Source organism: Sphaeramia orbicularis, chromosome 24, assembly GCF_902148855.1.
Source record: "Sphaeramia orbicularis chromosome 24, fSphaOr1.1, whole genome shotgun sequence".
NCBI classification, from domain to species: Eukaryota; Metazoa; Chordata; class Actinopteri; order Kurtiformes; family Apogonidae; genus Sphaeramia; species Sphaeramia orbicularis.
In genome coordinates this window covers 20817679-20842611 of record NC_043979.1, presented here as the reverse complement: position 1 = coordinate 20842611, position 24933 = coordinate 20817679, and the positions used below count along the sequence as shown (strand labels likewise).

General features: G+C 36.4%; 2 protein-coding genes across 5 annotated transcripts in view; one reads left to right on the top strand and one right to left on the bottom strand.

Annotated features, from left to right (window-relative positions):
• dpf3 (double PHD fingers 3) overlaps positions 1-4660 on the bottom strand; it is a 43600-nt gene extending 38940 nt beyond the window's left edge. Inside the window, exon 1 of one of the 4 annotated variants that reach the window (XM_030128554.1) lies at positions 4408-4660. In XM_030128554.1, coding sequence (XP_029984414.1) covers positions 4408-4439 — 32 coding nt within the window. In that variant the 5' untranslated portion in view covers positions 4440-4660. The remainder of the gene's footprint in view (positions 1-4407) is intronic. The other 3 variants (XM_030128556.1, XM_030128555.1, XM_030128557.1) reach the window with 3 other exon arrangements.
• A 337-nt stretch (positions 4661-4997) lies between these two features.
• wdr21 (WD repeat domain 21) lies at positions 4998-13902 on the top strand. The gene is made up of 13 exons (XM_030128553.1): positions 4998-5407; positions 5535-5656; positions 5745-5902; positions 6162-6244; positions 7573-7675; positions 7830-7973; positions 9173-9222; positions 9362-9441; positions 9612-9704; positions 9893-9990; positions 11211-11387; positions 12622-12736; positions 13178-13902. Exons 1-13 carry the CDS (start codon positions 5307-5309, stop codon positions 13411-13413), a joined length of 1560 nt encoding a protein of 519 aa, XP_029984413.1. The 5' UTR covers positions 4998-5306; the 3' UTR covers positions 13414-13902.
• Positions 13903-24933: the final 11031 nt, after the last annotated feature.

The following is a 24933-nucleotide window of genomic DNA, read 5'->3' as shown; positions in this document are numbered from 1 at the left end:
GTGGATGATACATAACATATCAGCGCCTAGCAACTTCAACAAACAAGTACTGCCTCTTTCAGCGAGTAGCATATTAACTGCAACTAGGGATGTAACGATTACCGATATAATGATAAACTGCAGTAAAATTGCAGACGGTTAGTATTACCGTTTAAATTCTAATTATCATGATAACCGTGTTTGATTACCGCACCTTTCCAGAGAAAACGCCTATGTAAAGATCTGCTTTTATGTCAAATACTTGAGTATAGTTTTAATTTATTACAATTTTAATTATGTATACCTAATATTTGGAACCAATATTGACTTTTAAAGTCTTTGAGAAGGTTTGTTAAGTATATTTGTGTTATTTATGCAATAAATTATATACATTTTTCAAATTGGATTTTTTTTTTTTTTGTCCTTTTGTGTTGATATAGTAGGTTAAACTGAAAAAAATAATAGGCAGATGAGATAGATGAAGTTGTGCTGAAAAAAAAGATCCCAAACATGTGTATAGTAAACATTTGTTTATATAGTATATAAAGGCAAAATCAAAAGGACTGAAAAACAGCCAAAATAGACTCAGACCACAAAGGGTTAATATTTGAATGTTTCTGCAACAGAAGGTACATTGTGCAGATTATTTTATTTGGGTTTTTTTGTTGTTGCTTTTTTTTTTTTTTTCCAAAATACAACTTGGTTAAATTATTTCAGTGTGTGTATCAGTACTTTTTGAACATTTTGAGCACAATTTCAACAATACCATTATAATAATGATAACATGATAATTTTGGTCACAATAACCGTGATATGAAATTTTCATATTGTTACATCTCTAACTGCAAAATATGTGAATATGAATAATTTGATAAATGCATATTTTCTACAAACTGAAAAATCACAAAGATGAGATGATGAACTTAACAGGCGCAGCACCTCTGAGCGGGGGATCTCATGCATCACTGAGCCAGAGGTAATGGAAAAGCCTGTCACAATACATGTCTCTTCAGCTCATCCAGATATGATGTTCTTTCACAAACATGACTGGGAGTGAAAAAGAAAATTAAGGTTTATATGGCAAACTGGGCAAACACTGATACTGGGGTTGAAGTGTAGCTGGAAAATATGCAGAGATAATAATGCAAGTGCAGGTGCAGGGCTACAGCATGTGGACACTGATAGACATCTTTGTGGGATTTTGTAGGCATGGCACACTGGGTGAAGCAGATGAAGAAGAAGAAGACCAAGAGGAGGAGGAGGAGGAGGAGGAGGAGGAGGAGGAGTCAAGGAGGCAGAGTGGGAGGGAAGAGGAGGGGTCCGATATGTCCCGGGGCACACGTGTTCCCTTTCAAACCCTGTCACAATTATTTTCTCTCAAACACATGGATATGTGTACGCACGAGCGCACTCTCACACACATTTGCCCGTGCGCAAACAGACACACAATGGGAATGAAAGGGAAAGGTGCAGAGTGCATGGGTGTGTGTGTGTGTATGTGTGTGTGTGTGTTTTGGGGTGGAGGGGCAGCAAAAGAGGAAAGGGTGCAAGAGAGGAGAAACCCCGATTCAGATGCGGCCGCTGTTGTTTTGCTCAGGGGGAGGTAAAGAAGCTGGAGACGTGGACTGAACGATAAGTCACTTCAACTCAGCGTGGTATTACTGAGAAAACATGTCTCGGATACAGAATTGCGTGTTGTCTTTGCATAATACACTGTTTGTTTCTGTGTGGAGACTATTCACATCTCACCTTTCTACTCCCCTCCTATTCAAACACACAGCAGAAAAAGAAAACATAAGGACAAAAACATGTGCCAGTTCCATGTGCATAACAGTGAAAGAGAAAAAAAAAAAAAAAAAAGCAGTCACTGCATGGAGCTTTCTGTTAAAAAAAAAAAAAAAAAAAAATGTTTCTGGCCATTTAATTCCCCGTGCCTGGAAACCCCGGACATTCCCATTGCCTGAGCTCGGACAGACAAAGGCCAGGGTTCGCCCCTGCGCTGAGGGTGTAGTATAAATGTATGCAGTAAATACACCCAGACAGACAATCCCCCCCCCACCCTACCTACCCCTCCATCATTCACTCACGCTCCCTCTCACGCAAATTGGGGGAAGGGCGCATGGCTACACAACCACCCACGCGTACAATAAATACACACAAAAATACACAACCCCTAACGCTTGCCCCCCCCAATCCAATCTCCCTTACATTTCCCCAAATCTCAGCCCGAGTCCTTTTAATCCTTATGCAAACACAGCCAAATGATCTCCCACCTGAGCTCTCTGGATCATTATAAATCCAAACATAATTATTATTATTTAAAATAAATAAATAAATAAATAAAAGGCAGTAAAAGTAAAGGTATGCTCATTTAACACATCTTTGAACATACATTGCTCATTTGGATACTTCTCATGTCAGCTTTTCATTGAAAACACATTCCACTCTGCCTCACAAAGGAGCCTTTCAGAAAAAAAATAAATAAATCAAGTAAATATGCACAGTTTAACATGACTGAATGACTCTAGAAAGCAAGATGTATTTACTGCCAGCTGCTGACGGTTGTAATTCATCTTTCAGACCTCAACACAGCCAAGAGAGTGAGCTAGATTATTACCACGTCCTTATTGACTGCATATGATTTACCAGCCACATCCTGAGGACAGATGACAAAGTCAGCCCTATTGTTCAAGCAGATAGAATAAGACAACTGTGCTGCCTAGAAAGTGGACTTCCCATGATAAAAACTAATGACATTAGCTCATAAATCCTGTGTTTTTTAAATATTTAGTCGTCTCATGATCGTTTCACATGCCGTTTCCTCTGGTATGTATTTTTTTTGTAGGTGGTGTCTTCTTATTTTGTTCAAGTCATTCAGTATTGTAAGCATTCAGTGTCCCATTACACTAACCTTAACTATTAAGAGTCTGAACACCATACTGAAGATATACTGAAGTCTTAACCCCTAAACAATCATTTCAAAGTTCCATCTGAAGCAAGACGGTCCAAAATATCTTCACTTTATGGGTCACTCACTCACTCACTTCAGTGGTTAAAAATTAAAACTGGCTGCTGTTCATACACAACCATGTACACGCATTGTCTTTGGTTTTTAGCAGAGGATGGTAAAATAGGCTGGGGGGGGGGGGGTTGTCATAGCTGTTGTAGATGGAGGGCAGATGGGGCTCCCTCCCTTAGTCTCTCCTTGTGCCCCATCATCATCATCATCATCATCATCATCCCTTCTCTCCTAGTACCTCTTCTCTCAACAGATGGACCCAAGAGAATACTGGGACGCTTATAATCTGCTGCTCTACATACAGAAAAGCATACACACACAAAACAAACACACATATATCTACATTCTCTACTGTCTAATCTGCCCTCCGGAAAACAATGTTTGCCACACAGACAATTTCATGCCAGACAGTAATCATCTACTGTATGTTCAAGCATCCTGTGTGTTTATCTGTTTCCCAAAGCAACAAGAACACAGTGAGCCACATCTAAATTATGAATATTTTAACCCCATTTCCATCAGGATTTATATGAATCAGAAGGAGAAAAACATATATAACTTTAATTAATAACAAAGCTGGTCAGCTGGAAGCATTTGTGTGTGTGTACATGCACACACAAAGATTGACATCACTGAAAAACTGCCTTGAGTGCAAACTTTGTTTCAGTATATTTGTGATATCTGAACAATAGCCTGGTCAAGTGATGTCTGCGGTCTGAGGTGAAAGTTCTGGTTGTGATGAATGCAGAGCAGAAAAAGGTTCTGGAGATGCAAATCACACACTAAACTGTCAAGATCTTACATTGCTTAACCTTAATTAACTTCAGGAGAATTCCATCCCCCTTCTTACTTTGTAGGTTTCTTCCATGTAGACTACAAGAAAATTTTTTACTCATATACAATATGAATTCTGCTGTTGTCTGTGTTTATCTGTTTGACAGTTGCAGGAACAGCATTAGTTGCGCAGAGCCAGCTCGTCCTCTCAATGTGCGCTTTGTGGCATTAATTGCATGAATTTATCTATGCAAATTCAGCCGTCTAGCGCTGACAAAGAGTCCCGCATGCAAACTTCTGTATACCCTGTTTGCAAAGCACGATGTGGACAATGGCAACTTTTTGTCCACGTAAAACCAAGTGCATGGGAGTGAGTGCAGACATTTACGCGCGGGACGGAGATAAATAAAAGCATGAATGCATGCTTTTATATTAGTATTACACAACCCCGCAAGTAGGCAACACAACCTACCTGCAGAAAACACACACAGACATTGTCCGTGCATGGCAAAGTGTTGAATATAGGCTTTTTTTTTAATCATAACGCGCTGATCTCTCTATGTAAAATCATATGCACAATCAATGCATGCAGTCAGTTTATACAAAAAATTCAAAAAAATTAAAATTTTACTTACGATTTTAAAGGATTATGAATGACAGTCGCCATTTTCCTGTAGGGCTGTAACGCAATATTCTAAATCTCGGTGTAGTTTGGGACCCTTATGAAAAAAACACAACAGCCAATGCGGTCCTGGGCACTGTGCTCCCTACCAATACAACACCAGGAGCAAGAAGTTAGGCGTGGCTTCAGTGAAAACTGTCAAAATCAATGTCCCGGTCCTCAGATCAGCAATAACCTTTAATGCCAATAACCTCATAAAATAAAAATAGACTCAGCCTTTGTTGTAAAAACAACACACCTCTGTCATTTTTTATTCTCTGATCGTGGCTCTGTTTTAGGATATAGGGTTTGTTGTCTGTTCTGAAATAACGTACCATCCTATAAAATCATAATGTTTGTCAAATAAAATGCACGATGTGTTGCGAATATATATATTGAGTTAATTCTCAGCGTCGTTGAATCCATAAAATAAACATTAAATTCCTACATTATCATTCTGAAGCGAGTCTGATAAATTTACATAAAAGAAGCCAATGAATGACTGATGCGTCATGAAGCATTGTTAGCGATTAGCCAATGAGCATCACGTAGGGGCGGGACAACATGGCGGACTGCCAGTGTCCACAAGCTCGCTCAAACGGCGTAAAACTACAGCGTCATATCATTATTACAAGACAGTAAAGGCTGTCACCTATAACGGAATCTGTGTTTGTTTAGGCATTAAAACATTCGTAATATTTCTAGCAATTAAAAATGTGTGGGAAGGCGAATGTAAGCTCATGAGCGCTAAACATAACTTGGTAGCTAAGCTAACTAGTAAACAGGCTGCTCTGCTAGCTTCACACACAGGTGAATAACGCTGAACATTGTGGTGAGAGGACTCTTTAGCTTATCAAAACTCTCACCAACAGGATGAAGAGGGGGAAATGGCAACCGTACAGGAGACAAGGTGGTACACAACGCCAGGGATGGCACAGAGGCAACCGGCACAGGTCCACACAGGAGCAGCAGTGGTATGTTTTCCTACTTTTCAACTCCATGAATGAAATCAGTGCGATTGCTTTGTGACAGACATAACTTGCTTCATGAATTGCCATTTTTTCTTGGGTTTGTAATGAAGTGTTGTTTAATTTGCTGTAGGTATGGTCAGGATGAAGCCTCTGAGGGGAGACATGGACACCATTCTGCTTCCTCCTCCTCCACTTCTTCCTCATACTCCTCATCTACCTCTTCTTCCTCTACTGCCAACAGTGCCGCACCAGGTACTACACCTAGTAAATGCTTCCTATTCAGTTTGTAACCATCATACCTGTCATTTATAGAACCCTCTTGTCCTTGTCCTGTTGCCAGAGTTGCCAGGTTTCTACTTTGACCCAGAGAAAAATCGGTATTTCAGACTTTTGCCAGGGCACAATAACTGTAATCCACTGACCAGAGAGCAGCTACAGGAAAAAGAGAGGGAGAAGCAGAGAACCAGGATGCTTGCAGAAGATGAAAAACTCAGAAAAGTAAGTAGAAACTCATTTTTTCCATATTTTTTTTGCATTATAAATAACAACTAAAATGGCTAAATTGGAGTTGCCTTTGAACAAAAAGCTTTACTTTGTAGAATCACAGCACCTAACAACACAGCTGGGTTTAGTTTTCATTATTTCAGCAGACGAAACAATCATTCTCTATGGTTAAAAAATAATTACAGAGAGATGCTAAAGTCTTGGCATGAGGTTTGGTTGTTTGATAAAGAGACTCATGTTGCTGTCTCCTCAGAAAGCACCGAGAGCAGGATTGAACACGTCATTGCTGCTACAGAAAAGACATCTTGGTTTATTACCTGACAACTCCTACTGCAGGTACGGTGTCACTGCTGCCTGCACATGCAAAGATGAACATACAGGGTTTTTTTTTCTATACTAACAGCTGTAACACATTATAGAGTACAACGCAAGTGAAATACAATCTCTAACGGTAACGATAATCAGTTCTGCATGTGTAGAGTGAATTTCCTTTGAAACAGTGCTGGTTTGCGGCCACTAATAGTGATGCTAATATGTTTTGACGGGAGGGCATTGCAAAAACATCCACTATATATAGTATGAACACATACTATAAGACTGGTGACAGTAGACAATTAGATTTAAGCTATGTGAATTTAATTTACATGCAATTGAAAGAATAACATTAATGGCATAGGCTATAAATAAACAAATGCTTACAGTGACAGACCTAGTTACAAATCCCTTCAGCCACATTACCAGATGTGTCACTTTATTTATTATCCATCCATCCATCCATCGTCTGTTTATTCAGGTCTGAGGGCAGCAGCCTAAGCCCAGACCTCTCTACTCAGCCACCATCTCCAGCTCTTCTTGGGGTACACAGGCAATCCCTCCAGCATGTTCTTAGTCTCACCTGGAGTCTCCTCCCAGTTGGACTTTCCTAAAACACCTCACTGGGGAGGTATCCAGGAGGCATCCTTACCAGATGCCCAAACCACCGCAACTGGCTCCTGTCAAGGCACTCACCCTATCTCTAAGGGCCTAGCCACCCTGCGGAAAAAAAATATTTTCCATCACTTACATCCCCAATCTTGTTATCCTACCCACAGTTTGTGACCATAGGTGAGGGAAGGAACATAGATCAAACAGTAAATTAGGAGCTTTACTTTCTGGCTTAACCCACTCTTCACCACAACAGATATTGATGCAGTGTCTGCATCAGTATCCCCCTGTCTATCTCCAACTCCATCCTTCCCTCACTCGTGAACCAGACTCAGAGTTACTCCTCTGTTTGGGGCAGCAACTCTTTCCCAACCTAAAGAGCACACTTCACACTTTTCTGACTGAGAGCCATGGCCTCAGATTTGGTACTGATCTTCAACCCAGCTGCTTCACACTCGGCTGCAGACTGCCCCAGTGAAAGCTGGAGGTTTGTATTTGTTGAAGCCACCAAGACCACATCACCACATCATCTGCCAAAAGCAGAAATGCACCCTGAGGCTTTCAAAGTGGACACCCTCTGCCCCCTGGCTGTGCCTAGAAATTCTACCAACAGAATCAGTGACAAAGGACAGCCTTCGCAAAGTCCAACCTGCAATAAATCTGATTGGCTAGATTTACATTTTGTGCATTGTCTACATATAGTGGTTCTCATTGTAACCATGGTTACTATTTGTCTCCAGGCTGGTTCATGAAGTGAAGGTCAGTGGAATGAGACGCCACAAACTAGAAATCCAGAGCACTGACAACAGCAGCCCTAACACTGACAATTTCAGAGTCATAGTGGTGAGAACACATCACACTTTCCTGTGATTACTGTGGTTTTTAATGTACGCTGTGTGGAAACGCATCTTTTAAAACCGGAAAAATCAAAGAAAAAAGAGCAGAAAGTTTTCCTTCTCATAAAATCCTTCTTCCTTGTCTTCTTGCTTGTCCTCAGGGAGATTCAGCTTGTGAGCGAGTGTTCACAGTAAATGACGTCTCACATGGAGGCTGTAAATACGGCATCATGAACTTCAGTGGCACCAGTCAGGGCTCTCTGTCTGCAGAAATGTGTGACAATGTCTACTTCACCAACCGCAAGGTGGGAGAAAAACAAAATGTTGTGGCCTGATTCTCTCTCAGCAGTTATATTGTAAAACCACAAATAAACACATACGGTTCAAACTTACACAAAATTCTTGAGGAGTGTACTAGAGGCAATATATACAGGGTTCCCGTGGGGTCTTAAAAGTCTTGAATTTACAAATCTGCACTTAATACCTTAAAAAAGTATTCAAAAAGTATTAAATTTGATATGGTAGGTCTTAAGTTATGTTGCTATAAACTGATTTACTGTATTGTGTTTAAATGTGTCTGGGAAATGTTCAAGCTGCAAAGAAACTAACGTTAGTCTGCTCAGTTCCACCCGTTCCAACCCGATAATTGATACTGAAATTAGGAACCAAGTATCACTAACTTTGCAGAAATGACCCGGAACTATGAGAATCAAGGCGTTGGAGTAAATAAATACATTTTCCTAAATTCTAGGAGTCACAAATTTTTGTCAGTATGGCATTAAAACGGGCATGAAATTCTGTTCTAAGTAGTCTTAAACAGGTCTTAAAAAGTCTTAAATTTAACATGTAGAAACCTGTAGGAACCCTTTATGCAGCCGAAAGAGACCAGTGACAGTTAATTTTTATATTGTTCAGCTGTCTATACAAATATACTTGCTAACCTTCACACTATCATGGTCGTCACAAACACGGTAAAACAAGAGGAAAGTAGAATAACAGACAGAAGGCAGGCCTCTGTAGGTAAATATGCCACCTCACACTGACAGAAGGTCAAAGGTGAGGATTCAGACACATCGTCACTGGATAAGTCTACACTAGGACTGGGCAGTAAATCGAATGAATTTGATTATTCAAGGTTTTTGGCTTCCTGAAAATCACAAAAAATGTCTAAATCTAAAAAATAAAAGGTCATTGTTTTAGAGAGCTCAGTCACAACAAAAAATCAAGATACAACCTGTTTTCTTGTATTAATTGTGAATGTGTTTTTCTGATCCTGTATGGCCTATACTTTTAATAAGGAAAGAGTGTTTTTAAATTATGTTTTGGCTTCAGTTCATGAAACCAGAAAGCAATAGACTAAAATTATAAATCACCCATAACACTGGAACAAAAATATTAAATTTTTTGCCATCTAAGTCATGTATTTTAAAATGTTTCATACTTCACCATTAATGTGTTGCATAAAAACATTGCTAACTGTGATGGATGTCTAAATGTGTTTCAGGTGAACTCCATCTGCTGGGCCTCCGTCAACTATCCAGACTCTCATGTATTGTATCCTTTTTCAGCGCAAGTATAGCAAAACAAGAAGACTCTTTAGAAAGAAAAAGTTTTGTTTGCGTAAACTTTTCTATTTTTGCATAAGAATGTTTAATGTCACTGCTTGTGTTTCCTTTGACTGAGCGTCTGTCAGACTTTGCCTGGTGGGAGCGGCAGACACTCCAGGCTGCGTTAGTTTACTTCCTGCATCTCTTTTCAGTAATTCCAGCCCAGGTTAAATTAAATACCTTTTTTCTCTTTTCATTTTGCAAAATTTGTATTATCCTATTGCATTTTATCACTCTAGATCTACAAGTCACTATGATTGTTATGAAATACCTTCAACTAAATACTTGGTCTTTTGATTAATATATTATATTTTCTCTGCTTTATTTCTCCCTCAGATCAGCCAGGGATGCTGTGTAGCTTTAAAATACCTACTGCTTGGTCTTGTGCTTGGTGCTTCAACCCCCAGTTTGACAAAACCTTCAGCTCTGGTGAGTCCAATGGTTTTCAGATCAAATCCAAAAGAAATCATTGCTTAGGCTGAGGTTAGAGCTTGATTGGCTATGGCTATTCACTAGTTAAAAAAAAAAAAAAAAAAAAATCTAAACCACATTTTTTATTTAGACACAAGATCTGGTAAGTAAACTTAAGATAATTCTGTTTTTCCATGTGTTGGCAGGCCTATCACGTAGGGTAATACTGAAAGACGCAGAGACTGGCCGAACACAGACGTACAACGTCAGCAGTGATGTCTTGGCTCAGCACTTTGCCCGGAGGGTGAGTCGTCTTTTACACTAAAGTAGGGTCATTCCATCCCAAATCAACCAGATTTCAGAAAGTGTCCCACATGACCCCCTCAGAAAATTCTGAAAAAATTCACACTTGTTCACCTACCAGATAAACGAACACATCCAAAATTTGAATGTCATATCTGTAATAGTTTAGGAGATACAGCCCTTTGAAAATTAATGTTTTTTTATTTTTTTAATTTTGCAAAGTTGCTTTTCGGCCAACTTTGAGGAGCTATATCTCCTTAGGTATTCAAGCCACACTGCTGAAACTTACTGTCTGGGGTGAAATCCCCCTGAAAAGACCATATTTTCCATCAAAACAATTGTAGGTGTCTTCATGTTTGGTCCATGAGGCCTTGAAATCAGGTGAAAAGGCTAATTCTTCCAAATGTCCTCTCTCTTCAGGCTTGCACTGTGCCATAATGGATGAATGTAGAGACCTAATTTTTTTTTGCATGGATTCTTATGGTCCAGATGCAACAATATACTGCAAAAAAACTACATTTCAATGAAAAGTGTTGCTCTAAGGAAATGAATAAAATGGGTCGATTTCAATTTTTCACAAAAATACTCTTTATTTGAGCACCCAAATTACCATGTGGCCACTTAATGAAAATTTTGAAATTTTTACCATGTCTTCATATATGTTTCAAGATGTGCACAAAATTTTAGCTTTGGGATAGAACTGGTTCTATTTTTAAAATTTTTTTACTGCATGACTATATTTTCTTCAAATTGTATATAAACGTAGGTGTAAATGGCATTTTTAACAGTATAATGGCATTGATTATTGCACAAGTTATGATAATACTTGAGATATTTGAACTAGGGTGTGGAACTGCATGATGGTTCAGATAGAATAATTATAGATTTCCCAGAACTGGCTCAGGTTGATGCCTGTAGTAGAGACTTCTCGGAAATTGGATGGAGCTGGTCAGTTGACCCAATTTCACCAGGGTCAGTGACATAAATGTAGCTAAGATTTCCCAGAATATTTATGATGCTGGCCAGCCTAATTTTGGGAATTCTATTCATAATCCTGAACAAACTTATTCATCATGGAGGAAAAATGTGGTGTTGGAATGATCTTAAAGGATGAATGTCACTTCCTGTGTTCACTGGAAGTGAGCTACACAATGGATTTTGAAACCAAGGGCAACCAAAGAAAGGACAATCATTGACGGTAAACAACCTCCCTTTTCCCAGGTCCCTGTGCTGTTTAACGGCTGCCGCTCAGGGGGGATTTTTAGCATCGACCTACGGCAGCGTGTCCGTAGGAGTCAAACCTGGAAGACCAGTCGCTTCCAACAAGAGTCAGCCATCACCTCGGTCCGCGTCCTCCAGGATGAGAACTACCTGTTAGCTGCTGACATGATGGGCCAGGTCAGGATTATAGCATAAAAACAAGAAACTAGACCAGGGGTGTCGAACTCATTTTAGTACTTCGGCCACATACAGCCCAATTTGACCTCAAGCGGGACAGACCATTAAAATAATAGCATAAAACTAAGAAATAATGACAACTCCAATTTTTTTTTCTTTGTTTTAGTTTAAAAAAAAAAAAAAAAAGAAAATAACTGTTTGAAAATGTTTACATTTACACACTGTCCTCAAACGAAAAATGTGAACAACCTGAAATTTCTTTTTTTTTTTTTTTTTTTTTTTTTTTACCCACCACCAATACCCCTCTTCAGAGGACATCTTTAATTTTAATTACAGCTTTTGTTTAGGTAATAATCTCCAACTTAATATTCACATGTTCATCCATTCCTTGCTTGTATACACATACATAGAGGGGGGCTCATATCCAGTCCAATCCAACTTTATTTGTAAAGCACTTTAAAACTACTGCAGTGGACCAAAGTCCTGTACAGAAGAAAAATTAAAACCAACTAGAAGTATAAAATACAGAATAGATTTAAACACATAGAAACTGTACAAAAACAAACCAAAAAAAAGTGCTATACAGAAGAATAAATAAAACCCAAATAAAAACGATAAAATACAAGAATAGATTAAAAGCCGTACAATTTAAAAACAACATATAGACGAAAGTGTACAGGGACAGGACGAGACAAGACAGTGGGACAAGCCAGCTAAGTGGTTACTGTTGAAAACATAACCAAACATGTGAAAGATATGACAACAAGTACGACGAGACAAAAACAGATACTGATTACATATTCATCATCATCAACCTGAAATTTCTTAAGAAAAATAAGTGCCATTTTCACAATATTATGCCTCAGCTTATCATTTACACTTGTGCATTACAACTTACAGACGGCAGTGGGTCGACAAAGGAACAAAATATTTACTAACAGGCATCTGGAAATGACAAATATAGCATTTAACTTTATGATCAAAACAACTTGTCAAGAGTCGATGACAACTTCGACTGTTAATGTCTTTCGTATGATTTTTGGACTTTGCAAATTCATCCCGTCAGCCGGATTGAACCATTTGGAGGGCCGTTTTTGGCCCCCGGGACGCATGTTTGACACTCCTGCACTATATGTTCACAGCCAGTAACTCAAACCAACCCTCAAAATCTTACTGTAACCTAAGCCACAGATACTACTATTGATTTGACCTTGTGTGGTTTCCTTCATTATAGATAAAGCTGTGGGATGTGCGGGTGACCAAGCCAGTGCAGCAGTACAAAGGGCACAATAATGAACACGCTTACCTTCCAGTCCACGTCAGTGAACCAGAGGGGCTTGTTTTGGCAGGTAGGAGAGGACAAAACATGCTCCATCTTGTTTTTTTAAAAATCACAGCCATGATATTGTATTCCAGTGCGGTTTAGAGATCTGTCCCTAGTATTTTAAATCTAATGTGCAATAACCGGCTATACGTTACAGTACTTTTTTCTTTAACTCAAATGTGCAATAACTTGTTAGCTGTAAGTGCAATAACTGTTTTCTTGTAGGTTTTAGCTAAGTTTTATATTTTGTATCTGCTCTGTTCTTTTGTTATATCTTTACTTTTTGTCAAGCTCCCTTTTTCTGACTGAGGGAAAACGCACAAGAATTCCAATGCGCCTATACTGCTATGTATCTGTGCAAATGGCAAATAAAGTCTATTCTCTTTTCTCAAAGTCACCCTTTTATCATGAAAAGAAAATGAAGCAGACTAATCTTGAACATATTCCTCCTGTGTCGTTTCCACAGTGGGTCAGGATTGCTACACGAGGATATGGAGCCTCAGGGACGGCCACTTGCTGAGGACCATCCCATCACCACACCCAGCAGCCAACGATACTATCCCCAGCATCGTCTTCTCCTCCAAGTTGGGGGGCTGCAGGGGTCTTCCTGGTTTGCTCATGGCTGTCAAACATGACCTGTACTATTTCCCATACAACACAGACTACCAGGAAGAAGGAGAACAACAGGGAATTCTACTTTGACACAGGTTCTAAAACTACAAACTGAATTTTTTTTTTTTTTTTGCCTTATTCAGAATATCAGCAGTGAATTGAAAATAAACTCTGCGTTTAATAATTGAAAACGTTTGGTAAAAGTGTAATGGATTTTAAAGAAACAGCAGCACTCTGCAGTTTATGTCTAAAACGCTGACCTCAGAAAGTTACAGTGAAGTCTCAGGTGAATATTTGCTTTTTTGTACCCAGATAAAATGGAGGCACAGTTACACCATTCTAAAAGCTCACCTTGAAGTGCACTTGACGGAATAGAGTTTTTTTAATTCAGGACATAGACGTTCTATTTAATGTGATGAAAAGCAATCGTTTGACTTGTTTAAACATTTTTATTGTCAATATAAGTGAAATTACAAAATTCAGTAAAGGTTTTGTCTGTGTGTATTTTTTTTTAACTTGTTTATTTGGATTTTATACAATATATACAGTTGCGGAAAAAATTATTAGACCATCAAAAGTCATCAAAAACAATGGTTATGCAAGTTAAGTCCTAACTCCTGTGTGTATCATGTGACTGAAACAGACAGAAAAGAAAACATGGAATGCCTAAAAGCACTGTTTTTGGCAGTACAGTGCCATAGGTATTGATTTAATAACTGAAGTTATTTTAGTTACTATCTAGAAAACATGGAACGCGTCTAGATATCAGCTCTGAAATTAAACTCTTGTGAGCAAATTTTGTTGTTATCATTATATTTGTCCAAACAAATGAATCTTTAGTTGTACCAGGCATTAAAATAAACAAGAAACTGAAGAAAACAAAGGTGGTCTAATAATTTTTTTTCCACAACTGTACATGTCTGTGTTTACATTACAATTTCAAATACATTTTCACATCTCTCCAAAGACAAATCTTTCTAACATATAAAGATGTCAGCAAGTGTCGCAGTGTCAAAAGAAACAGCTTATAAAACAGTAAATTGAGGAGAAAAAAGAAAATTGAAGAAAAAGAAAGTACACTTTAGGGGAAAGAAATCAAATAAAAATATGTAAAGGATAAGTGTGTGTGATGTAGTGTTTTTGATGAAACACTACATCAAGGGCCTCAAAAATGTTGTCCCAGAATACTTTAAGTTCAGGGCAAGTCCAAAATATGTGGGAATGATTGGCATTTAGATTACCACGATTTCTCCAGCAACGACTCGAACTTCCTGGGTTAAGTTTTGACATTAGATTTAGTGTTTGGAAGAAACCTGTGACCAACTTCCATTTAAACTCTTTCCATAAGCTTTAATTACTTAGAGAGTTTGCCTCTGTACATATTTCTTCTCAAGTATCCACTGAAATGTTTGAATTCAGTTCAGTTTCCCATCTCGTCTTTATATTTAATGAATTTCCTTGGCTCGTATCAACAAAGAGTTTATAAAAACTGCAAACAAGTTTTTAAATTTTGCATCTTTTCTGTAATCTTATCAGGAAATCTTCAATTCCAGTGGACTGCAGGACTTTGTTTCATTCTTTGTGCTTTGTTGAAAAACTCCTCAATTGTAGGAATCTAAAAAAAAGTCTGTGTTGGGGAGTTGAAAATGCTCCTTCAGCTGTTCAAATGACTTAAACTGCTGTCCTTAAAGAGGTGATATAGATATTTGAGACTAAACCAGGGGTGTCAAACTCATTTTAGTTCAGGGGCCACATGAAGCTGAATTTGGTCTGAAGTGGGCCGGACCAGTAAAATAATAACATAATATATAAATAATGTCAACTCCAAACTTTCCTCTATGTTTTACAGCAAAAAAGTAAAATTATCCAATGAAAATGTTTACATCTACCAACTTTTCTTTAAAACATGGGTTCAAACTCATTTTAGTTCAGAGGCCAAATTCAGCCAAATTTGGTCTGAAGTGGGCCGGACCAGCAAAATAATAACATAATATATAAATAATGTCAACTCCAAACTTTCCTCTATGTTTTAGAGTGAAAAAAGTAAAATTATCCAATGAAAATGTTTACATCTACTAACTATCCTTTAAAACATGGGTGTCAAACTCATTTTAGTTCAGGGGCCACATGAAGCTGAATTTGATCTGAAGTGAGCCGGACCAGTAAAATAATAACATAATAACATATAAATAATGTCAACTCCAAACTTTCCTCTGTTTTAGAGTGAAAAAAAGTCAAATTATCCAATGAAAATGTTTACATCTATCAAGTTGTCCCTTAAAATATGTGTTCAAACTCATTTTAGTTCAGAGGCCAAATTCAGCCAAATTTGGTCTGAAGTGGGCCGGACCAGTAAAATAATAACTTAATATATAAATAATGTCAACTCCAAACTTTCTTCTTTGTTTTAGAGCAAAAAAAATAAAATTATCCAATGAAAATGTTTACATCTACCAACTATCCTTTAAAACATGGGTGTCAAACTCATTTTAGTTTAGAGGCCAAATTCAGCCAAATTTGGTCTGAAGTGAGCCAGACCAGTGAAATAATAACATAATAATATATAAATAATGTCAACTCCAAACTTTCCTCTATGTTTTAGAGCAAAAAAGTAAAATTATCCAATGAAAATGTTTACATCTACCAAACTGTCCCTTAAAATATGTGTTCAAAATCATTTTAGTTCAGAGGCCAAATTCAGCCAAATTTGGTCTGAAGTGGGCCGGACCAGTAAAATAATAACTTAATAATATATAAATAATGTCAACTCCAAACTTTCTTCTTTGTTTTAGAGCAAAAAAAGTAAAATTATCCAATGAAAATGTTTACATCTACCAACTATCCTTTAAAACATGGGTGTCAAACTCATTTTAGTTTAGAGGCCAAATTCAGCCAAATTTGGTCTGAAGTGGGCCAGACCAGTGAAATAATAACATAATAATATATAAATAATGTCAACTCCAAACTTTCCTCTATGTTTTAGAGCAAAAAAGTAAAATTATCCAATGAAAATGTTTACATCTACCAACTTTTCTTTAAAACATGGGTTCAAACTCATTTTAGTTCAGAGGCCAAATTCAGCCAAATTTGGTCTGAAGTGGGCCGGACCAGCAAAATAATAACAGAATAATATATAAATAATGTCAACTCCAAACTTTCCTCTATGTTTTAGAGTGAAAAAAGTAAAATTATCCAATGAAAATGTTTACATCTACCAAACTGTCCTTTAAAACATGGGTGTCAAACTCATTTTAGTTTAGAGGCCAAATTCAGCCAAATTTGGTCTGAAGTGAGCCAGACCAGTGAAATAATAACATAATAATATATAAATAATGTCAACTCCAAACTTTCCTCTATGTTTTAGAGCAAAAAAGTAAAATTATCCAATGAAAATGTTTACATCTACCAACTATCCTTTAAAACATGGGTTCAAACTCATTTTAGTTCAGAGGCCAAATTCAGCCAAATTTGGTCTGAAGTGGGCCGGACCAGCAAAATAATAACATAATAATATATAAATAATGTCAACTCCAAACTTTCCTCTATGTTTTAGAGTGAAAAAAGTAAAATTATCCAATGAAAATGTTTACATCTACCAAACTGTCCTTTAAAACATGGGTGTCAAACTCATTTTAGTTTAGAGGCCAAATTCAGCCAAATTTGGTCTGAAGTGAGCCAGACCAGTGAAATAATAACATAATAATATATAAATAATGTCAACTCCAAACTTTCCTCTATGTTTTAGAGCAAAAAAGTAAAATTATCCAATGAAAATGTTTACATCTACCAACTTTTCTTTAAAACATGGGTTCAAACTCATTTTAGTTCAGAGGCCAAATTCAGCCAAATTTGGTCTGAAGTGGGCCGGACCAGCAAAATAATAACATAATAATATATAAATAATGTCAACTCCAAACTTTCCTCTATGTTTTAGAGCAAAAAAGTAAAATTATCCAATGAAAATGTTTACATCTACCAAACTGTCCTTTAAAACATGGGTGTCAAACTCATTTTAGTTCAGGGGCCACATGAAGCTGAATTTGATCTGAAGTGAGCCGGACCAGTAAAATAATAACATAATAACATATAAATAATGTCAACTCCAAACTTTCCTCTGTTTTAGAGTGAAAAAAAGTCAAATTATCCAATGAAAATGTTTACATCTATCAAGTTGTCCCTTAAAATATGTGTTCAAAATCATTTTAGTTCAGAGGCCAAATTCAGCCAAATTTGGTCTGAAGTGGGCCGGACCAGTAAAATAATAACTTAATAATATATAAATAATGTCAACTCCAAACTTTCTTCTTTGTTTTAGAGCAAAAAAAGTAAAATTATCCAATGAAAATGTTTACATCTACCAACTATCCTTTAAAACATGGGTGTCAAACTCATTTTAGTTTAGAGGCCAAATTCAGCCAAATTTGGTCTGAAGTGAGCCAGACCAGTGAAATAATAACATAATAATATATAAATAATGTCAACTCCAAACTTTCCTCTATGTTTTAGAGCAAAAAAAGTAAAATTATCCAATGAAAATGTTTACATCTACCAACTTTTCTTTAAAACATGGGTTCAAACTCATTTTAGTTCAGAGGCCAAATTCAGCCAAATTTGGTCTGAAGTGGGCCGGACCAGCAAAATAATAACATAATAATATATAAATAATGTCAACTCCAAACTTTCCTCTATGTTTTAGAGTGAAAAAAGTAAAATTATCCAATGAAAATGTTTACATCTACCAAACTGTCCTTTAAAACATGGGTGTCAAACTCATTTTAGTTTAGAGGCCAAATTCAGCCAAATTTGGTCTGAAGTGAGCCAGACCAGTGAAATAATAACATAATAATATATAAATAATGTCAACTCCAAACTTTCCTCTATGTTTTAGAGCAAAAAAGTAAAATTATCCAATGAAAATGTTTACATCTACCAACTTTTCTTTAAAACATGGGTTCAAACTCATTTTAGTTCAGAGGCCAAATTCAGCCAAATTTGGTCTGAAGTGGGCCGGACCAGCAAAATAATAACATAATAACATATAAATAATGTCAACTCCAAACTTTCCTCTATGTTTTAGAGTGAAAAAAGTAAAATTATCCAATGAAAATGTTTACATCTACCAAACTGTCCTTTAAAACATGGGTGTCAAACTCATTTTAGTTCAGGGGCCACATGAAGCTGAATTTGATCTGAAGTGAGCCAGACCAGTAAAATAATAACATAATAACATATAAATAATGTCAACTCCAAACTTTCCTCTGTTTTAGAGTGAAAAAAAGTCAAATTATCCAATGAAAATGTTTACATCTACCAACTATCCTTTAAAACATGGGTGTCAAACTCATTTTAGTTTAGAGGCCAAATTCAGCCAAATTTGGTCTGAAGTGAGCCAGACCAGTGAAATAATAACATAATAATATATAAATAATGTCAACTCCAAACTTTCCTCTATGTTTTAGAGCAAAAAAGTAAAATTATCCAATGAAAATGTTTACATCTACCAACTTTTCTTTAAAACATGGGTTCAAACTCATTTTAGTTTAGAGGCCAAATTCAGCCAAATTTGGTCTGAAGTGGGCCGGACCAGCAAAATAATAACAGAATAATATATAAATAATGTCAACTCCAAACTTTCCTCTATGTTTTAGAGTGAAAAAAAGTGAAATTATCCAATGAAAATGTTTACATCTACCAACTTTTCTTTAAAACATGGGTTCAAACTCATTTTAGTTTAGAGGCCAAATTCAGCCAAATTTGGTCTGAAGTGGGCCGGACCAGCAAAATAATAACAGAATAATATATAAATAATGTCAACTCCAAACTTTCCTCTATGTTTTAGAGTGAAAAAAAGTGAAATTATCCAATGAAAATGTTTACATCTATCAAATTGTCCCTTAAAACATGGGTGTCAAACTCATTTTAGTTCAGAGGCCAAATTCAGCCAAATTTGGTCTGAAGTGGGCCGGACCAGTGAAATAATAACATAATAATATATAAATAATGTCAACTCCAAACTTTCCTTACATGATGAAAAAGTTTACATCTATAAACTGTTCTTTAAAACAATGTGAATAACATGAACACCCTAAAATTTCTTAAGTAAATAAGTGCAATTTTAACAATATTCAATATTCTGCCTCAGTTTATCATTGATGTCATGTTCATTACTACTTACAGATCACAGTGGATCTACAAATACACTAAATATTCAGTAACAGGCAGAAAATTAACAAAATTACACTTGCGTCTCTTCAGATATTTCAGGTTTTTCATATTTGTTCAGGATGTTTATGTTTTCTGTGAAATTCTAGTTTGTTTTAGTGTAAATACAGGAAAATTACATGAAAATATTTACATTTACAAAAAGAAAAAAATTGGAGTTGTAGGAATTTATAGGTTATTATGATAATATTTTCCTGGTCTGTATGTGGAACCTGAAACAAAATTTTCTGTGATCATCTTAAGTGTAATTTTTGCGTTTCACAAATTCATCCTGCGGGCCGCAGTTGGCCCCCGGGCCGCATGTTTGACACCCCTGCCCTAAAGTGACCACTTTTTAAACCTTGAATCATTGGAGGAGGGAATGAAATTATAAATGTAGCCAGTATTTGTAAGTACTGAGATGTTTTTAGGTCATTGGAAGGTGTGTTTTATTTTCTTCCATACATTCAGTGTATTTCTCGTCCAGTCTTTCACATGTGTTTCCCTTCGACATCTGAGAAGGGCAGGGTCCCCAGGGGTACAGTGCACATACTTTTGCTCAATATCCAGCCCCCGTGTGTGTGTGTGTGTGTGTGTGTGTGTGTGTGTGTGTGTGTGTGTGTGTGTGTGTGTGTGTGTGTGAGGCCCTGTACCCAAACTACTAGAGATCTTAATTGGGCAGCCCAGACGTAGTACCTCAAGTTAAGGACTTTTTGCTTAACTGAAGAGTTTTTAGCTTAATCCGTGGGTGTTTGCCTTGCCAAATAAATTCTGAAAAGCGTTTGTCTAGTTTGGTGAAAAACTTGGTGCAGACACTGGTCAGAAGCAGCTGAAATAAATATAAGAATCTTGGCAGAACATTCATACACTGAACAAAAATATACACTACCAGGCAAAAGTTTGGACTCACCTTCTTATTTAAATGACATGAGATGGACCACAGATGGCCAACAAGAGCTCAGCATCATTTGGAACTCCTTCCAGACTTTTGGAAAACATTTCAGGTGATTACCTCATGAAGCTCATCAAGAGAATGCCAAGAATGCACAAAGCAGTAATAAAAGAAAAATGTGGCTATTTTGAAGAATCTAAAATATAAAACATGCTTTGAGTTTTGTCCCACCTTTTTAAACTACATAATTCCATATGTGTTCATTCATAGTTTTGATGCCTTCAATGAGAATCTACAATGAAAATAGTCACGAAAATAAAGAAAAACCAGGTGAGTCCAAACTTTTGCGTGGTAGTGTAAACGCACCACTTTTGTTTTTGCTCCCATTTTTCATGAGCTGAACTCAAAGATCTAAAACTTTTTCTATGTACACAAAAGGCCTATTTCTCTCAAATATTGTTCATAAATTTGTCTAAATCTGTGTTAGTGAGCACTTCTCCTTTGTCCTTTGCTGAGATAATCCATCCACCTCACAGGTGTGGCAGATCAAGATGCTGATTAGACAGCAGGATTATTGCACAGGTGTGACTTAGGCTGGCCACAATAAAAGGCCACTCTAAAATGTGCACTTTTACTGTATTGGGTGGTCCAGGGGGGTCAGAAAACCAGTCAGTATTTGGTGTGACCACCATTTTCCTCGCACAGTCTTCTTCATGAATTCTCCGAAACAGCTTTGGAGATGGTTTATGGTAGAGAAATGAACATTCAATTCACAGGCAAAAGCTCTGGTGGAGATTCCTGAAGTCAGCATGACCATTGCATATTCCCTCAAAACTTGTGACATCTGTGGTATTGTGCTGTGTGATAAAACTGCACATTTTGGAGTGGCCTTTTATTGTGGCCAGCCTAAGGCACACCTGTGCAAAAATCATGCTGTCTAATCAGCATCTTGGTATGCTACACCTGTGAGGTGGATGGATTATCTCAGCAAAGAAGAAGTGTTCACTAACACAAATTTAGACAGATTTGTGAACAATATTTGAGAGAAATAAACCTTGTGTGTACACAGAAAAAGTTTTAGATCTTTGAGTTCAGCTCATGAAAAATGGGAGCAAAAACAAAAGTGGTGCGTTTATATTTTTGTTCAGTGTACGTAGTGTTTCAATTCAGCCAAACAGAGAAAGAGGAAGTGTTGTCCATCTGTCTAAGTCACAGGTGTCAAACATGAGGCCCGGGGGCCAAATCCGGCCCGCCAAAGGGTCCAGTCTGGCCCTTGGGATGAATTTGTGAAATGCAAAAATTACACTAAGATATTAACAATCCTTTTAGTTCAAGTTCCACATTCAGAACAATTCAATCTCAAGTGGGTCAAACCAGTAAAATACTATCATAATAACATATAAATAATGACAACTCCAAATTGTTCTCTTTGTAAATGTAAATATTTTCATGTATTTACTCTAAAACAAAGTATAATTTTGCAAAAAAAAAAGTGAATAACCTGAAATGTCTTAAGAGAAGTAAGTACAATTTTAACAAGATTCTGTCTGTTATTAAATGTTTTGTGTATTTGTAGATCCACTGTGATCTGTAAGTTATAAATGTACATGTGCAAATGATTAACTGAGGCAGAATATTGTTAAAATTGTACTTACTTCTCTTAAGACATTTCAGGTTATTCACATTTTTTTGCAAAATTATACTTTGTTTTAGTGTAAATACATGAAAATATTTACATTTACAAAGAGAACAATTTGGAGTTGTCATTATTTATATGTTATTATGATAGTATTTTACTGGTCCTGCCCACTTAAGATTGAATTGATCTGAATGTGGAACCGGAACTAAAAGGAACAATTTTAACCATATTCTGCCTGTTATTAAATGTTTTGTGTATTTGTAAATCCAGTGTGATTTGTAAGTTATAAATGTACATGTGTAAATGATAAACTGAGGCAGAATATTGTTAAAATTGTACTTATTTTTCCAGTTTGTTCACGCTATTCACATCTTTTGAAAGGATAGTTTGTAGATGTAAACCTTTTCATAATGTAAATTAACTTTTTTTGCTCTAAAACATAGAGAAAAGTTTGGAGTTGACATTATTTCTACATTATTATGTTATTATTTTACTGGTTCAACCCAATTCAGATCAAATTTAGCTGAAAATGGCCCCTGAATTAAAATGAGTTTGACACCCCTGGTTGAAGTCTTTCTTTATTTTTGTAAATAGGTTTTTGTAATTTACATCATACATATTATTTAACTGCGTATGTATTTGGATATCTAGATATTTAATACCCGTACTGGACCATTTGAATACACTGTGTTTTTCTACTGTTTGTGAGATTTTATCACCTATATCCACTGCTACCATAGATAGAAGATAGAGAGAAGCTTTATTTGTCATTGCATAATAAATACAATGAAATTGCACATGCCCCCCACATAAAAAAAAACACAATAACATTCATACTACATTCTTCTCCCTCATAAATACATTCAATAAGCACAACACACATACCGAAACACATCAGTATTAAAATACTACTACATAAAAGTGCAATTATATATTTTTTTAAAAAGTGCATTTTATATAAAAGTCCTCTTGCTTGGATTTAAAGTGCTGGTGGCTATGGTATACGTTGGTGATTTAGAAAGTGGATGGCTCTTGGAAAAAAACTGTTTATGAGTCTGGTTGTATGTGATCTGAGTGTCCTGTGTCGCCTCCCTGAAGGCAGAATGGTGCCATTTTTTCTGTGTTAACTTTAACCCATAAAGACCCAGTGTTACTTTTGTGGCAGCTCCCAAATTCTCTATATTTCACCTTTCTTAAATGATTTATCACCATTTATTCTAATATTATCCTCTGTATTTTGCTTTTTTTTTTCAGTGTAAATCATGTATTTTCCTATATTTAATTCACTGATCATGTAGATTTTCATAAAAGTTCAGAGAAAAATTGAGGGTTATTATATCAAAAATGGAGAAAACTGAAGAAAAAGTGACTTTTTCAGCAAAAATATCAATAACTGAAGGTAAAAACAAGTGTGTCCATCCATTGTCATTGATCCAACTCCATGGGTTTTACTGGTGAATCAATGTTGTAGAAGATGATGGTGTTTCCATGTTCACTACGGAGCCTCTGAACGTCCAGGTGGGTCATAACTGATGACCATGAAAAGATGACAAACTATATTTTACACCAATTATTTACATGGATTGTCAGGATTAATGGATCAACAGGTATTAAACAGTTTACATAAGTAGATGGTTCCAAAAAAGCTCAGAGTAAATTCAACAGTTATTTTACCAGAAACAGAGAAAACTGAAGAAAAATTCACTTTTTCAGTCCAATCTCTTATTAACATACATAAACCCAGTGTGTCCATCCACTGTCATTGATCCAACTCCATGGGTTTTACTGGTGAATCAATGTTGTAGAAGATGATGGTGTTTCCACGTTCACTACGGGTCATATCTGACGACCATGAAAAGACGTCAAACTGTATTTTACACCAATTATTTACATGGATTGTCAGGATTAATGGATCAACAGGTATTGAACATTTTAGATCAGTAGATGGTTTTGGTTGGCAGTGGATGTTTGGATCTTTATGGGTTAAATGTACTGAGTAGGCTGGGGGTTGGTGTTTTTTTTACGTTGTTGTTCCAGCAATTGTAATGTGTTCTCAAACTCATATTGCTTGGCCTCTGTTTTCATCCTTTTCGCACTAGCGTATGCAATAATTCGACCTCTGATGTATGCCTTAGCACAGTCTCATGAAGTAATTGGTGATGTATCAGGTGAAGTATTCATCTCCAAGTAATGATGTAATTAATCTGTTACCATCCATGGGAGCTGATGCTGCATCATTATCAACATGCTGCATCATCTCTTTAATGATGGTCTCACTGTCATCCTCAGTAGATGAGGACAGACTGGTGTCATCATTGTCAAGTGTATCTCCTACCAAAATGGAAAAAAAAAAATTTAAACCCTTCAAAAATGTGTGATCATTCTGAGAAACATGAATTGCCTTGTGGTCAATTGTATCAAGCTACATCTAGGATTCCCAAAATGGTTTGCAAGTTGCCTCTAGACACAGCAGAACAGGCATACTATAATACCAGTCAAATCATGTTATGATTACTCATATCATGTTTAACTGAAATTTTCATTAGTTAAAAGCACAAAAGTTATGAGGATCCTTTGTGATTTTTTCTAGATTGTAGATTACAATATAGTATAATAATAATAATAATTTAAAAAATAAAATAATAATAATAATAATAATAATAATAGTCATCTTCATCATTATCATCATCATAATAATAATAGCTTTATTTATATAGCACCTTTTAAAAACAAAGTTTACAAAGTGCTTTTGACAAACAGGCAAAGGGCACAACAGCAGGATACAAGATGTAAGTAAAAACACTAAAACAGAAGCAACACAATAGGAGAGATGTGTACACCAATGCAGAAACATGACACTTCGAATAAATTAAATGAA